Here is a 16161-nt window from a genome sequence, read left to right as displayed (position 1 = left end):
TGATGGTCAACACTGTAACAGGTATTAAATAGTTTCGCTTCATTTTCCATTACATTACTTTATCAGTTGCAACATTTAAAAAGGACAACTGAGGGGGTTAGCAGCGTTAATAAAGACGCCTACAGCACACCACCCACTTTTACATGTTACACTGTTCAGAAGGCTTGAAATGTATTTTAACACCTAAAATTTTTCTTCTTCTTTTTTCTCGAGGAAGGCTGTCCAGGCCTACAAATACATGTATTCTGAATCCAATCGAGCGCTGACTTGTCCTGACCCCCCCCCCCCACACACACACACACACACACACACACACACCTGGGGGGACTTAAGCAGTCTTATGGAATGCTGTTGGAGTACCTATGACAGGTAACCTCCTTTCTGGGGCTTTTCGGACTTTAAAACTTTAGGTTGTCAATCGTTGGCGATGTCAGAGGCTAAGCCCGTGACATGCATGTGCGAAACCTTCGTGGTAGGCCTATATGCGCACGTTAAACTTATACACGCCTCGCATCGTATTCTGATCCACAGACGTTCGCCCCACCCGCGCCCCCCATTTTCAAATACACTCCGCGGGCCCTCTGTAAGTCTTGAAAAGTACACCCCCATCCCCAACTAACTGTTAAATATATATTCGTCGTATGGGTACCCCTCAATATAAAATCATGGCCAAACTCGTGCTAAAATTCACCAACATATGTATTATTTACATGGTAATTATCAAGCTGAGCAAAATATTACGTTCTCCATTAAAAGACAATAAATGCATTGTATTCACTTGCTAAAACATTTCATTTTTTCGGGGGCACTTCAAATTTCGAAAAGGGGTTACGCAGCCTTTTCTCCTTGTAGGTCTATCTGCGCCTGTAATGTCAGATGAATTAGTATTCCCGACATGTTTCCCTATATGAGCTAATCGAAGCAAGTAGTCCAAGGCGGACACTATAAATTGCAAAAACCCACAAATTTGCTACGTCCGCTAAAATTATCATTAAGTTCAATTCGGATGGATAATCCTTATTTTCAAATAGCACTGCTTTAATATTTTAATATCAAAACCGCTATATAGTAAAAACAAACATGGTTCGGCGAATATGATCATACAAAGGACATCAGAACAAAAAGTGGACTGTATCTTCAAAAGGATAGCCATAACTACAATAAGGATTATCATAAATATGTCTTCTGAAACTATGGGCATTTAGATGACTGCATTCTAAACGGAGGCTACAGTGGATTATTTTGGTTTTAGAGTGATCCAATTCTAGAAAGTATTTATGTGGTAATTTTTTAAGTGGACATATTGCCTTTTAAAATTTGTTGAGAGAGAAAACTTTATAATATTAATATCAGGGCATTCCAGTCCCGAACTGCTGACGGCAAAAATTATTTCTTATTCAGTTCTGTTCTAGTATGAATGTTTTTTTAATTCATCAGCATTTCGAAGGGAAAATTTGTCACTGCCATTATTGTCGGGGGCGCTAATGAAGACAAATAATAAAGAGTCATTTCTTTAATCAATTTATGAAAAGTACATGTTTTATGAAATTTACGGCGTTGGATTAAAGGAATAAATCCTGTTTAGTTGTAGATTGTATTGTGGTTAATGCCCCTAACAGCACCACAAATTGTTCGAAGAGCATTCAAATGAAATTGTTCCAATATTTTTGCTTGGCCTTCAGTACAATTATGTAATGGAAATCATAGTTTATCGATAATAATTTTTTTATAACATTCACAGGAATGTCATACGAAATGTATGAAACTCGTTTTTATAGCACTCATCAGAAATAATATATGTATGTGTGTGTATGTATGTATGTATGTATGTATGTATGTATGTATGTATGTATGTATGTATGTATGTATGTATGTATGTATGTATGTGTGTGTGTATGTATGTATGTATGTATGTATGTATGTATGTTTATAATGTTTAGAATAATAGATCGTAATTTAAAACATATAATATTCTCGTATTTCGTTAATTACCGAATTTTTTCACATTGCTTGTGACGTATTGCGTAAACTGGTACGTATGGATTGTAAATCAGTGCTTATGACTTTTAGTGTATATAAATAGCGTACGTACGTTTTGACCAAATATGGGAACGTTTTGACCAAAATTGGGTACGTTTTGGTTGGGTACGTTTCGGTTTGGGTACGTTTTGACCAGCTCCCAGTCCTGAGACAGGTTCAACGTTCAGCCACTTTTAGCTAACGTTCGCGATCTATTTCATTGGTTCTCGATGTTCCCATTTGATTTACCGTAAAGCGCATAAACCAGTCTAGCGATCAGTTTTGACTGCTCTGTCTGGCTGTACTCAGAAAGGATATGACACTGAACTAATTTCCGGTGTCAGTGTTGTTTCCGAAAATCTAAATCATGTCCGAAGATCAAGCGTATTTTAAAATTTCAGTACCGAGTTTGACCAAAACAAGTGCCTTTTTACCTTCTTTTGGGGCGCTTTTTTGCATATTGTATTCTGTGATATTTGATTTTGAACATTCAACAGCTACTCATTGCAAGGTAATACGTGTGTAAATATGAATTTATCGTAAAATACCGTCACCGTATAGGCCTACCTGACTATTCCAAAAAGCTTTTTTTTTTTTTTTTTTTTTAAAAACTATTTACATAGGCCTATCATATGACTTGTTTTTTAAGGAATCTGCACACACGTGAAGTCTGACAATGCAAGCCTCAGCGTTGGCGTAGAAAACGGGGTGGGGCAAGGGAGGCATGTCCCCCCCCCCCCCCCCCCCCACACACACACAGATATGTTGCTTTATATGGAAGGACTTCCTTTGGCACTGTCACTAACCCTAACTATAATATTCTTTATACGTGACGGTGCCAAAGGAAAGTCCAACCAAAATTTGTGAAACCTAAACCATTTATGGGTTACGCATAATAGGGTTGAAAATTAACATGAAAACTATGAGCACCAGTTTAGGGCACAATATGTCATGAGAACCGTTCTATTCGTGTGTTGGTTATGCAACTTTAAATTCACGAGAACCGCCAATTGGTTACATGGTGAACAATTACATTCTAAAATTAAAAATAACCTATATCATAGCCCAAGTACTCTGACTGTTATGACGCTCTCATTACAGTCAGAGACCAAGCTATGTAATTTTTTCGCAATCGCTGCCCACCAAAGAGTAGTCAAAGATTCCCGCTCTAATACCACAACAATCCTATGTTTGACATCAAATACCTTTACATCGATCATTTTCAAGTTCCTTGATTAAAAAACAATCCCAAGATAGAACTGTGCGTTCTTTAGTAAACTAGTCTGTGAGTGGCAGTCCTCTGGTGATGCAAGAGGGATGAAATAAACTTTGTGGTGTGGCTGTCCTACAGACGAGGCACTAGATAGAGATCCATGGAATCTGCATCCACTATTTTGCCAAATACCCATTCAACACTGCATTGTGCAGAGATATGGCCCTGATCATGTATTAGTTTTGTCGTTCACCTGGGATACCTGGGATATTATTCCATCAATTGCCTTAAAACCTGCATCAGAAAAGAAGATTTAACCTACGAAGTTTGATGGTAATTTGTAAAGACTTTGTTTTTTAATTTACCCTGAACCCCCCTCATCCCCCACAAAAATGTGTTTAATTTGGATATTGTAAATGGTACAGCAGTAGGCTACTAATGAAATAATTATCGAAAAATTTTTTAATAGATCTGTGAAAAAAATACAACAATTTACAAAAATATACAATGTTATCATATTACAAAACATAAAAAAGTACTAATCATTTATTACTGTAATATTTGGATGGTTATGTCATCATGTAAGTCTTGGTGTCAAGACTTTAGATGTGATATGTTCTTATTTAATGCAAATCGCTTAAACTTAAAACAATACCAACATCGACACTCAATTAACTGACCTTTGGAAAAATCCCTGTAGTAATAGAACATACCATTGTTACTTTTATATACGTACATTCTCTCATGTACGTCACCACAAGAAAGTACAGCACAGGTTCATTTCGCATAGGGGTGTTGAGTTTCTTCGTGTAGTGTTGGTACTGGTTAACAACATGTATGTTTAATGTCATGACTGGACTCCGGAATAATCAAACTAAAGCTCTGCGGCATCAGCTTTAGGGAGGAAAAAAGCGCATTTTAGACACAGTAGTTTGCGACCATTTGGTTGTCAATGATTGCCAAAGCATTACATAGAGTTTCCTCTAACCTTCCCCTGCATATCAGTATCAATAAGGGGAGGGCTGGAGGTGACTCGAGCTACCCAGTTTGGTTTTAGGTGACCTTAGAGTCTAATAGACTGGCATGTATTTAATCACTTCCCACCATAAAATGGCATCATTATAAACGTGTTGGTTGATTTCGAAAGTAAACTAAATAAGGTGATAATTATGTCATCAATCATAACAATGCGCGTGCACTGAAACCATTTCCTGTTAATAGGCTGGTTCATGCTTATTCGAGGACAAGTCCAAAGTCACGACTGATCATTGATAGTAATTTTTTGCTGTACTGATGGAATACCTTTTATATGAACTATTAAAAAATATTTTTTTAATTCTAAGCTCCTAAAATTTAGATTTTTATTAAAGGGAAATAACTCTGTATAGTACAAATTGATAGAAGACCTTAAAAAATGGGCACATTGAAAATTAGTTAAATTTAAGCCTTAGTTTGGGTTGAAATACCTTTATTAGCATTTACCCTATAAATATGCCCAGAAAATTGTCATTAAAATAACTCCTTTTTTTTTTTTTCAAGGCAAAAACAAAGGACTTGCTTAACATTCCAGCATTCATACCATATAGAAATTACTTACCATTCTACTGAGAAATTACTTATTATTGACAATGCATTGAGGCCAAAACATCCTGTTACTGTCGTGGGCTGGACAATTCCAAATACAATTCCACAGCCGACAGTGTTAATGTATGTGGTTAAAAATACTATAGGCTAGGCAGTATAGACCTACATGTACCAATCACATTATGATCCATAAATATGAATACTAAGTAACAACCCCTACCCCAAAGTACTAAGTGAAGAAAGTGGATCCATTCTGATGCATTCATGGCTCATTTTTAGGCCTCTGAAAATTGAAATTTTATGTAAACCATTTATGGGTTACGCAATAACAAATTCAGGTAACCCATTTCGTTTTAACCCATCATGACCATGCAAGGCTAGCTTTGGGTCAGCAGAAAATGTTGCCAAATTATCTCATAAAACTTAAAACACTGCAAAGACCCAGTTATTGTCTAACAAAATATCAATTATTTCATGAAATTATTTCACCAAATGAAAATAAAATTCGCCAATTGTTTTTGAAATTAGCAATTGGCAAATTTGGCGAGTGACAAAGCTAGCCCTGATGACCTTGTCAAAGATGTCATAAATTCAATGCGCAAACGAAAAATGGGTGACACAAAACTATAGTTACGTGAGTGACGTGCGAATGAAACTATCGCCCTTGCAATTTTCAGAGGCCTGATTTTCGAAATGAGTACATGACATTAAGTCACGTTGTATAATATTAATAACAGGTTGTTTGTACAACACCTCTAGTTTCATGTTTCCAGCACAAGGCTTTTTGACACTGTGGTACATGGAATAAAATTGCATCCATTTATTCACATTAAAAATAAAACTAATTTTTAAAATAACAAACACTGTCACATTTATCACCATCTGTACTATGAAAAGTTGAGTGCACTTCGAACTTTGACCCAGCTGGATGTTAATTGGTATAGTGCTACCTTAATCATCTTTACAGAATTTATGGCAGTGAATTATTTTGTTATACGGGGCGGGATGTAGCTCAGAGGTAAAGCGCTTTCTTGATGCACAGTAGGTTTGGGATCGATCCCAGTCAGTGGGCCCATTGGGCTATTTCTTGCTCCAGCCATGCACCACAACTGGTACATCAAAGGCCATGATATGTGCTATCCTGTTTATGGGATGATGAACATAAAAGATCCCTTGCTACTAATGAAAAAATGTTGCGGGTTTTCTCTCTACGACTGAAGTCAAAATTACCAAATGTTTGACATCCAATGGCTGATCAATAAATCAATGTGCTCTAGTGGTGTCATTAAACAAAACAAACTTTTACTTTTTTGTTGTAATATCAAAGAATGGATATTAATTTATTGTTATTTAAATTAACTACAAAATATATTTTTTTTTTGGTTTTGCAGGTTCCAAACTTTTTGCCGACAATAAGTGCTGCGATTGGAGAAAAACCACAAATATATGTGTGGAGAATATGTATCTGCCTACACTCGACACCACGGATCCTGATGGCTCTGTCGTATTACAGGTTTCACACAAATGTTCATGTCGGAAAGCATCAGCAGCTCTACACCATACTGGCTGCTTCATGTTCATTTCTGCATATATGTGAAAATTTCGCTTTAATAGTTTTGACCTACGTTTCATCTTCAGAAAATTATGGTTAGTCTTTTCAATTTTGTTTTTAGATCAGACTATTGATTAGTCTATTGTGATCTTTACTTATATGTGGTTATTTTGCTTGTCTGAAACATAGAAAATACACACGCGGCCCCCAGTCTGATGTTGGGAGGTTAAGCACAACTGACTGTCTGAAATCAGCAATGAAACCACTACTCAACCGTACATCATAGATTCAGTAAGAGCTAGCATGGTTTCTGCCAGAGGGTAAAATTTTTGTTTGTTTTAAGTTGACCTTTTGGCAAAATTAACGACTCTTATTACTGTATGATTTTACTAAACCTAACCCATTTTCTTTTTGGGGGAGACCCCCCCCATACCTCCCTATCGACTATGGTTGTATTCAGTACACACATTGTAAATATTAAGTTTCATAGCGCCATACCCAAAAATTTCTTTCTGGCAGAAACACTGGCTAGAGATAACTGACCTCTCCACGTGCCCCGGCCCTAATTATATATATATTTAACTGTTGCCAGGTTAGACAACTTTCAACAATGACTGATTGGAAAATTAACCGATTTAGAAATATTGTTATTTTATTAAAAGCTGAACTGGGGAAGACATTGAAGTATTTCTCTATATGGTCTATTTACAATTACAATGTTTTTTAAATCGGTGAAACCATTTTTACTCCAGTAAATCACAGCACCAAAAGTCTGGTGTTGTTAAGAAAAAATATAAAAGATGCAACCAAACCAACAGTTCATATTTTTAAATGTATCTGTTTACTGTGGGGGCGAGACGTAGCCCAGTGGTAAAACGCTTGCTTTATGCGCGGCCGGTTTGGGATCAATCCCTGTCGGTGGGCCCATTGGGCTATTTCTCGCTCCAGCCAGTGCACCTCGACTGGTACATCAAAGGCTGTGGTATGTGCTATCCTGTTTATGGGATGGTGCATATAAAAGATCCCTTGCTGCCAATCGAAAAGAGTAGCCTATGAAGTGGCGACAGAGGGTTTCCTCCTTCAATATCTGTGTGGTCCTTAACCATATGTCTGACACCATATAACCGTAAATAAAATGTGTTGAGTGCATCGTTAAATAAAGCATTTCCTTTCTTCCTTCCTGTTTACTGTGATTGTGATTTGGTTGGAGCAGACAGTTATTTTAACTAATTAAATAATGTCATGGACGTGACAGTGCGCTGCGCAACGCTAATACTATACCTACTATAGAAAATTAGATACCCCAATCTGTTCCGTAAACACTCCCAATAGTATAATATGCATACACCATGACGTAATTAGTTTATGTATGACGTATACATTTTATAGACATACTCCTGTTATAGTGAGGAATTTACCACACAAAAAAAAAAGCAATGCGGGTCTTTTCCATCTAGACAATTTCGTTGACTAAGGGTCGGTAAGTACTGTGTCTAAAATACACACAGTATTCCAACTCCGATGCCATATACCTTTAGTTGAATCACGTTTTAGTCCATGTATGATATTAAACTAAATTTAACATGTCACTGACTAACTATAAATGCTACAAGAAGAAACCAGATACCCCTATTTGAAAGCAGGTCAGTCTTTCAAATATGTGTTTCTTCTTTTAGCATTTGTACTAGTCTGCTTTACATGCTGTAATTTAAGAAAGAAAAAAACTCACTTTAGATACCGGTACATAATTTCACTCTTTATGAGCTGTATAGAAATTAGATGATAATATCATGCCATAACAACGCAAATAAAGTAACCTTGCTTCATGATGTCATAAGGCTCAGTCCACAACATCATTTTGATCATAGGCAAGAAAAGGTTAAGAGTCTTTTTAAAGATTAAAAATATTTTTTCTTGTTTAGAACACATGTACATGTACTGTAATGTTTCAGCACCGAGCTGTCATTTTTCCTTTTACTTCTGAGAATCAGTGTGTGTGTGTGTGTGTGTGTGTGTGTGTGTGTGTGTGTGTGTGTGTTTGTGTTTTAAAAAATCATTTACATGACATTGTACAAAATTATTGGTAGATAAAATCTGGCGAAATTCATATTAAAAATTGTTTGTTAGGGGACAATGCCACTGACGACAAGTTATTGGTGGGTTTCTAAAAAGGTTTCTCTTCTTGACAGCTTATGGGGAAGTTTTAAACATGCACACCCCAGATCTGGCACCATTTATAATAAACATTATGTGCAGATTTTCACTTCAAAAATTAAAACATTATTGTCGTGTTAGATTCTGATAAGATACATTCTTAACATGTAAATTGCTATTACAGTAAAATCTCTCAAAACCGGACCTCCTTAAACCAAAAATCCCCAAAACCAGATGTTTTTAACAGTACCCTTTTTAATAATCAGTACAGATCTTAAAACCTCTCTAAACTGGATACGTCTTTAAACTGGACATTTTACTTGGTCCCATGGGTGTCTGGTTTAGAGGGGTTTCACTGTATGTAATATTTATTGATTTTTGCCATCTGTTTAAATCTAAAAAAAATATAAGAATTTGTATTGTGTGCACTTCTGACTGGTATAATCATTTCGAATTGGTATTATGTATCTATGGTACAAAACACAGAGACTTTTTCACACATACCTGTATACTCAAATATACTGCATTTTTGTCTCATACTTTCAGGGATCCATGAAAAAGCTTTTATTTTATTTATGGTCTTTTCAATGGTGTACATGTGCTTGACCTGTATGCTTTTTGGATGGGGTCGAACAGCAAATGGAAGACACATGACAGTCACGGTAAGTTAGATCTGATACTATAATTGATAGAGATTAAACAAATATTTCGTAACACTACTTCCATGTCAAACCAGTTAAATGTGGTACCTGTAGTTTACATGGGAGTATAACATGGTCTGATCTTAGTGTGTTCGAATATGAACCTAGCGGACCTATTTCGTCTATATTTTCCCTGGACACCTATATGAATAGCCTAATACTGAACTGTAAAAAATAGCTTATTTTCAATATAACAGGTTTTTGGGGGTTTTAAAGTATCAATTTTGAATGTTACATGACACATTTGGTCTTTATTTCCCTAATCGACTTGTAGGTCAAGCTTATTGTGGATCTTACATGTACACGTACATGAATGCCAATCATTTTGTTTATTTATTCTACTTTGCAGGAAAGAAGATCTTATCATTATAAAATATCGCTTTTCGTGATGAATGTTTCCTGTGCGATGCTCGCCGTTTACCTGTTCCTGAGACATAACACCTATTGTGAACCCGGTGGTTAGTACTTGTAATTTTATGTTTCGTATTCTACCCAGTCACCAGTGCTTGATCGAGAGATTTTAAACTGTGTTACAGGCCTCTTCATTTGCAAAAAGCAAGCGAACAATCTATTGCTCTTCTGATAATAATTTCAGGTGAGAATTTCAAACAAGGAGAGCAGTTGTACATATCTAAACAACAAGCCACATAAAAGAAGTAAAACTAAATGATAAATGATACTTGCCCTTTTCCATCTTTAGGCACGTATGAGGCAGTCGCAAGCAACTGTTCCCATGTGCGCTTATAGTTAACTCTTGTGTCACAAACAAGTCAATTTCAGGTTAACTGGTATGTCATGGAGTGATCGATTCGACCGTTCTTTTTTTTCATTAGATGGTATGGCTTTGGTGACCTGGTCATCACCTAGGCTAGGAGCAGCCAGTCAGTTGTATGTCTTTAAAATGTTAACGCATGTATATATGTAAACAAGTATGTGTTATCGAAAATAACGAATGATGTTCTCACCAACGGGTGTGTAAGAAATCACTTTTATTCTACATTGATGTACATGTACAAGTAGCTCACTGAGTTACTGTGGATATATATTTTTTTATCATGTTTTATGTCCGTTCTTCAGCATACTGAAGAAAACATCTCATTAAGGAGTGCTTTATTCTCATATATTTCAGTGCATGCTGGATTTGCAGCATATGATTATTTCACAATCTTTACCCACATAGCGTTCAGCTTGACTGCCATATTGGATTTTGATGACCTTCAGTTGTCTTTGAAAAATTCTCCAAAGAAGTCTAACTGAGTATGTTGGAGTAATGTTTTGGTTAATCCTTTAAAACACTAATGGCAGTATAATAGTATATAATACTTGTTTCAAACATGTATTTGTTTCATATTTGTTTTTCTATCTTATGTACATACATGTTCAGGGCTTACCCTGCCCATAGCCACTTTAACCAATTGCTAATTTTCATACGAAAAGGCTACAACATTTAGTATTTGGCTAAAATACTTTATATATGCATGCATGTGAAAACTGGTTAAAACAAAATTTGTTACAGTGTTAGCTCTGGTGTTAAAGTTTTGTGAGAGAAAAATATGTTTAGTAAAATACATTCAAAGTTTCGGCCAGAGGATAAAACGGGTATGGCGCCATACGCAAATATTTGTGCAGATTTGTGTTTTTCTTTGTTAACTTTTTTAGAAGATTAATTACTCTTATCATTACTGTATGATTTTCTTAACCCTAACACTAAACATAACCCAGTTTCTTTCTGGGGGGAGGCCACCCATATGTAGGCTCAAAATTGCTGTCGGTGGGCCATTTCACCCACTGCAATTCTTTTAAAAATTGCTGTGGGAGACGAATTCTTAAGTTGGAGCCTTGCTAATGTCATCGCAAAAACATGATTTCATTTGTACATGTATGCTATTAGAGTCTAGATTAAAACTGACCTGGAAAATGTTTGTTCTATGCAATTAGCAGAGGATGAAGCTACATGTAGGGTTCATTTTGTTTTCAAAGTTTTGATCAGTGAATGTTGCATCAACTTAAAAACTGATACGCATCTACACAGGTACTACAGAAACATACTGTAAATCAGAAATGTCGCTGAGCATAACATTTTACTGAATTTACCGAGGCCATATAAAATGCTAATATTTCAGGACGCCGACTTTAAAGAGACGTTACATGTTATTGCAGGGCTCAAACTTAACAATTTGTCTCCCACTGCAATTTAAAAACAAAATTTGCCGTGGATGAAATGGCCCACCAACGGCAATTTAAAGCCTGCCCATGGCAACTGAAAAAAAAAGAAGACTTTTGCAGCAAATAAATAAGACCAAAAGGTTATTTTGCAGTATGTAGACACATTTTCAATGTACTAATTAATGTTATATACTGGCAGATAGTTTACACCATGTGTAAACATTTTGCCATTACTGAGGAGCTTTCCAATGGCACTTACGTGCTATCGGTGATGCTCCCGGCCTACGGCAATTTATATCTCAATGATGGCAATTGCCATCGGTGCCGTCATTCAGTTCGAGCCGAGTATTGGTTAAACCCAAAGAATAGCAAATAGCAATAGTTAGTTAGCATGCACATCACTGCTATTTTCCACTAAATTTAAATTGTCTGTAAGCTGCATAACGTCAAAATAGATCCAAAGTGTTATTTCACCTGATCCTACAACTTGATGATACTTTAAAAATATTATTTCACATAATGACCTTGTGTTAATATTTTATTTATTTTAATTTCGCTAAATCTTTAAGAATGCTAATATTTTATGATTTACAGAATTGCTTAGAAAATAGTCTTGTACGTAGCAAATCGCCACAACACGGTCTTGAACAAAGTGTTCCCAGGAAGGTTTAGATGTACTAGAGTTGTATGTACCCATGTGTATTATGATCTCTTCTAAATCTAAACTGATGTTTGTTTTGTTTGTTTCAGTGTACAGTCAGTTCGCGTTCTGTGAATACCTTGTGGTTTTTACTAACATTCTGTATCACCTGACTCAGTGTTTGGATTATAACAGAACTTGGCTTGTCCTTGGCAAATAACAGGCACCGTTTCCAGCCTCACTGAAACATGGTACAGGATTCCATGTTAATACATATCCTGTGTTAATCATTCTATGTAGGATGTTGTTGTAATTTATCTGCAGGGACAGCGTGAATGTGAAACCTCCGTGATAGCTGGAACTGCGTTATGCTTTGAAATACCTGTACTTGGATAATGTGCATATTTTGTAAATAGGTTATCTCCCTTCATCCACCTTACATGTTTGTCTTTATCAGTCTGTAACTTCTCATTCCAGTAAAATATAAAATCTCTGTACGTGAGCTCAATATCAAACTACAACATTTACAGACTGTGTGTGATACACATATTTGCTTTGCAGGATATTGGAAAAGATTCTCAGAACTGGGATAGACCTATTTCATATTCCCATATATTTAGAAAATCTTAATAAAAATTGTACTATGTAAATGTCTGGCGAAACACACACGGGTATTAATAAGGTCTTTATCATATAAGATCAACTTAACACAATCTGTTTTTGTAAATTGTGCACACCACTATAATTACAGTCAGTCATTACTCGATATTCAAATGACTATGAATATATGACATGTCTTTTTGAATGGGAATGAAGTAAAATTTGCATGACATAATTTTTAATATCCTTACATAAAAATAAACTAGTATATGTAAATTTGCTATTGAGTTTTTACAATGTTTACAATATAAAGTAATCCAATTGTGATTGCATTAGAAAATATTGTTTTCTATATTCATAAAGTCACTGCATATGAAAATATACCATTTCATGTTTATGAAACAAATGAGTCAAAATTTTCCTGACCCATGTTATCTGACTCATGAATTAATGAAATTGAAGTTCTGGCTAAAGCGAACAACAAACCAAATATCGTCTTTTTAAAGTCAGCCAATCAGTGGCTGTCAAAGCAGTAAGCACACTGTGCAATTATTGAAAATAATATTACTTCAGATATTTTACCCCATATGGGTAATAAATACAGATATTTATATTCTAAGATAATTAAATATAACAAAAAATAAATAGAGCAAAGAATGGGCTGAAATAATTATAATGGCAACAGAAATACCAAATAAAGTTGTATGCCACTGACTGATGCAAATGATAGTAACAAGTAAATAAATTAATAAAAATCCTTATCTTTGTTTTGGAAATAACAGAGTTTGCAAATGAAGTTGTATGTGACTGATACAATTTACAAATTATAGTGAAGAGTAAATACATTTTAATAATAATAATAAATACATTTATCAATTATAATTTGTGCACAGGCATGTAGCATCGACAAATAGTCCTATGAAGTATTTATAATTTGCCTGTTTCACATCTCCTATGATTGTAGTTGCATTGCATTTAGCAACTGTCATAGTTGCCCCTCAATGTGAGATCTTCCATGATGCTGCAGTTTGATTTGGCAAGTGACGTTACTGTTTGTGTATATATGTAGATAAAATGTGAAATAGGTCTATATTTTTTACATCACTACCACATTTTGAACAACAAATTTTACTGTTTTGTTATACATTTGTGTATTATAAATAAAATATTTTTATTCTTAATATAATTGTTCAGTATGTTGTCTTGTCGTAATCACATCATCATATGATATTCATTTTCTTAATTTATATTTTCATTTCAAATTATTTTCGTGCTTATATCCAATTAAGGTTCAAGCATGCTGTCCTGGGCACACACCTCAGCTATCTGGGCTGTCTGTCCAGGACAGTGGGTTAGTTGTTTAGTGAGAAAGAAGAGAGTGTAGTGGCCTTACACCTACCTATTGAGCCCTTTAGAACTCGCTCTGGGTTGGAGCCGGTACTGGGCTGCGAACCCTGTACCTACCAGCCTGTAGTCTGATGGCTTAACCACAACGCCACCAAGTGTTAAGTATTACCCTATACCAGCAGTCCAGTATGACTATAAACCTTCACAGTTTATGTCAACATTGGTCATGCCAAATCAAGTCAAGGCCAAATACACATATATTTTAACTGAAGCAAATTACGGTGGGTTTTTTTTTTTTTTTTTTTTTGGGTGGGGGGGGGGGGGGGTGCTTCAGAATTCGTTTTTGCAGAGGCTGTATGTATCCTAGCATTTCAGTTTGTGGGAGATATTAAAATGGACACCGTCTGTCTGTGTGTCCGTCCATCCAGTAGTGTTTCTGGAGCACTACTCCAAAACTGTTAAAAATAACTTCATAAAATGTATATTTATCTATAAGTCTAATAGTGTATTTTGCTATTAGGGAGGTTTTTTTTGTTGAGTTTTTTCTGTTACCATGGAAACAAATAGCCTTGGGGCCCATTTCACAAAATATTGTTAGTTTACGTCTGTTACTAACAGTTATGCCGGTCAAACATTTACACGTGTTTGGCATCTATTTCATGCAGAAAATTACATCATTACGGAAGATGGAGCATTTTAAGGACAAAATAAAATTAACTATGTGTACTTCAAACTATATTTATTGTACTTTTAATAATAATAAAAAAATTGTTGTTTAGTCGCAGATTTACGTTTAGGCCAACGTGCAAAACTAGGCTTACGATGTTTCGTGAAATTGGACCCAGAATAACCAAATTCATAGTTTCATTTACTGTTTCCAGAGCACAAATCCCAAACCGTTCAAAATAACTCTCCGATGCTTTGTATACATATCAATCTACTGGTCTAGTAGGGCCTTTTGCTTTGAGGAAGTTTTCATTGTCAATTTTGTTTTCTGTTTCCAGACAAATGAGTGTAGTTTTCTTTTCATTAGCAGTGGGGTGGGGGATATTGACGATTACCTCCTCTTATCTGAACTTCAAGGAAAAGTTACTTATGGGGAAGTGATGGGGAAAAGTACTGGACATCTTCCCCACATATTTTTCACAAGTTAATGCCCCGAATCGTTAGGGCAGTCTCAGTCTTAAGCTGATCAGCTATTCTAAAACGAACCTTGCTTGTACTTTGAGAGTGACGTCAAAATATATGTATACACCCGTTGCCCCCCTAGTTTGTAATTTCTGATTTAAATGTATTTTATAAGTCAACTATATGTTCCTGTAGCTTATCGGCTAGCTGGTTTATAAAGGCATGCTTTGATAAAGTATAGGATACTTTGAGGTTGAAATAGTGTGTTAGACGCAATACTAATTGGGCATAAATTTTTTAATGTGCTGAAATGTCAAATATTTCTTTACTTAATCAACCAATAGGTTATAAAATGGTACTGTGAAATGCATTTCTATCACATGATTGTAATATCAATTTCAGAAAGAGAAATGGTCATGAATAGCTGTTGAGAAAAGAATATTTGTTTTGAGCCTGCAATTGTTCAGTGTCTAACATAGCTAGGATGACATGTATCTCATCATTTGCTTTAAAGACTGAAAGAGAAAAAACACCCTGCTGCCGCCGCCATATGAGCTAAGTGCTATCGAAAGAAAGAAATGTTTTATTTAACGATGCACTCAACACATTTTATTTACGGTTATATGGCGTCAGACATATGGTTAAGGACCACACAGAATTTGAGAGGAAACCCGCTGTCGCCACTACATGGGCTACTCTTTCCGATCAGCAGCGAGGGATCTTTTAGTTGTGCTTCCCACAGGCAGGATAGCACAAACCATGGCCTTTGTTGAACCAGTTATGGATCACTGGTCGGTGCAAGTGGTTTACACCTACCTATTGAGCCTTGCGGAGCACTCGCTCAGGGTTTGGAGTCGGTATCTGGATTAAAAATCCCATGCCTCAACTGGGATCCGAACCCAGTACCTACCAGCCTGTAAACCGATGGCCTAACCACGACGCCACCGAGGCCGGTAAAAGTACTATCGAATGAGGTATCATTTATATGATATCGCATAGCATTCGATAGGTACTGTTTAGAATGATCACTTGCCTAATGAATCACATCCCACTGAGT

The 16161-nt window shown here is 35.8% G+C and overlaps 1 protein-coding gene across 2 annotated transcripts; it reads left to right on the top strand.

The window, feature by feature from the left end:
- Positions 1 to 2252: 2252 nt before the first annotated feature.
- On the top strand, positions 2253 to 13810 carry LOC121375404 (post-GPI attachment to proteins factor 2-like). Of its 2 annotated transcripts, XM_041502839.1 has the most exons (6): positions 2253 to 2530; positions 6208 to 6463; positions 9069 to 9184; positions 9573 to 9681; positions 10353 to 10480; positions 12140 to 13810. In XM_041502839.1, the coding sequence occupies exons 1-5, from the start codon at positions 2387 to 2389 to the stop codon at positions 10478 to 10480; spliced, it is 753 nt and encodes a 250-aa protein (XP_041358773.1). In that variant the 5' UTR covers positions 2253 to 2386; the 3' UTR covers positions 12140 to 13810. The 2 variants fall into 2 exon arrangements, with proteins under 2 accessions (XP_041358773.1, XP_041358774.1); XM_041502840.1 differs by lacking the exon at positions 10353 to 10480 and having other exon boundaries at positions 2257 to 2530.
- Positions 13811 to 16161: the final 2351 nt, after the last annotated feature.

This window comes from Gigantopelta aegis, chromosome 6 (genome assembly GCF_016097555.1).
Source record: "Gigantopelta aegis isolate Gae_Host chromosome 6, Gae_host_genome, whole genome shotgun sequence".
Classification (NCBI taxonomy): Eukaryota; Metazoa; Mollusca; class Gastropoda; order Neomphalida; family Peltospiridae; genus Gigantopelta; species Gigantopelta aegis.
The sequence above is the reverse complement of the archived record's forward strand: the minus strand, read 5'-3'. Positions and strand labels throughout refer to the sequence as shown.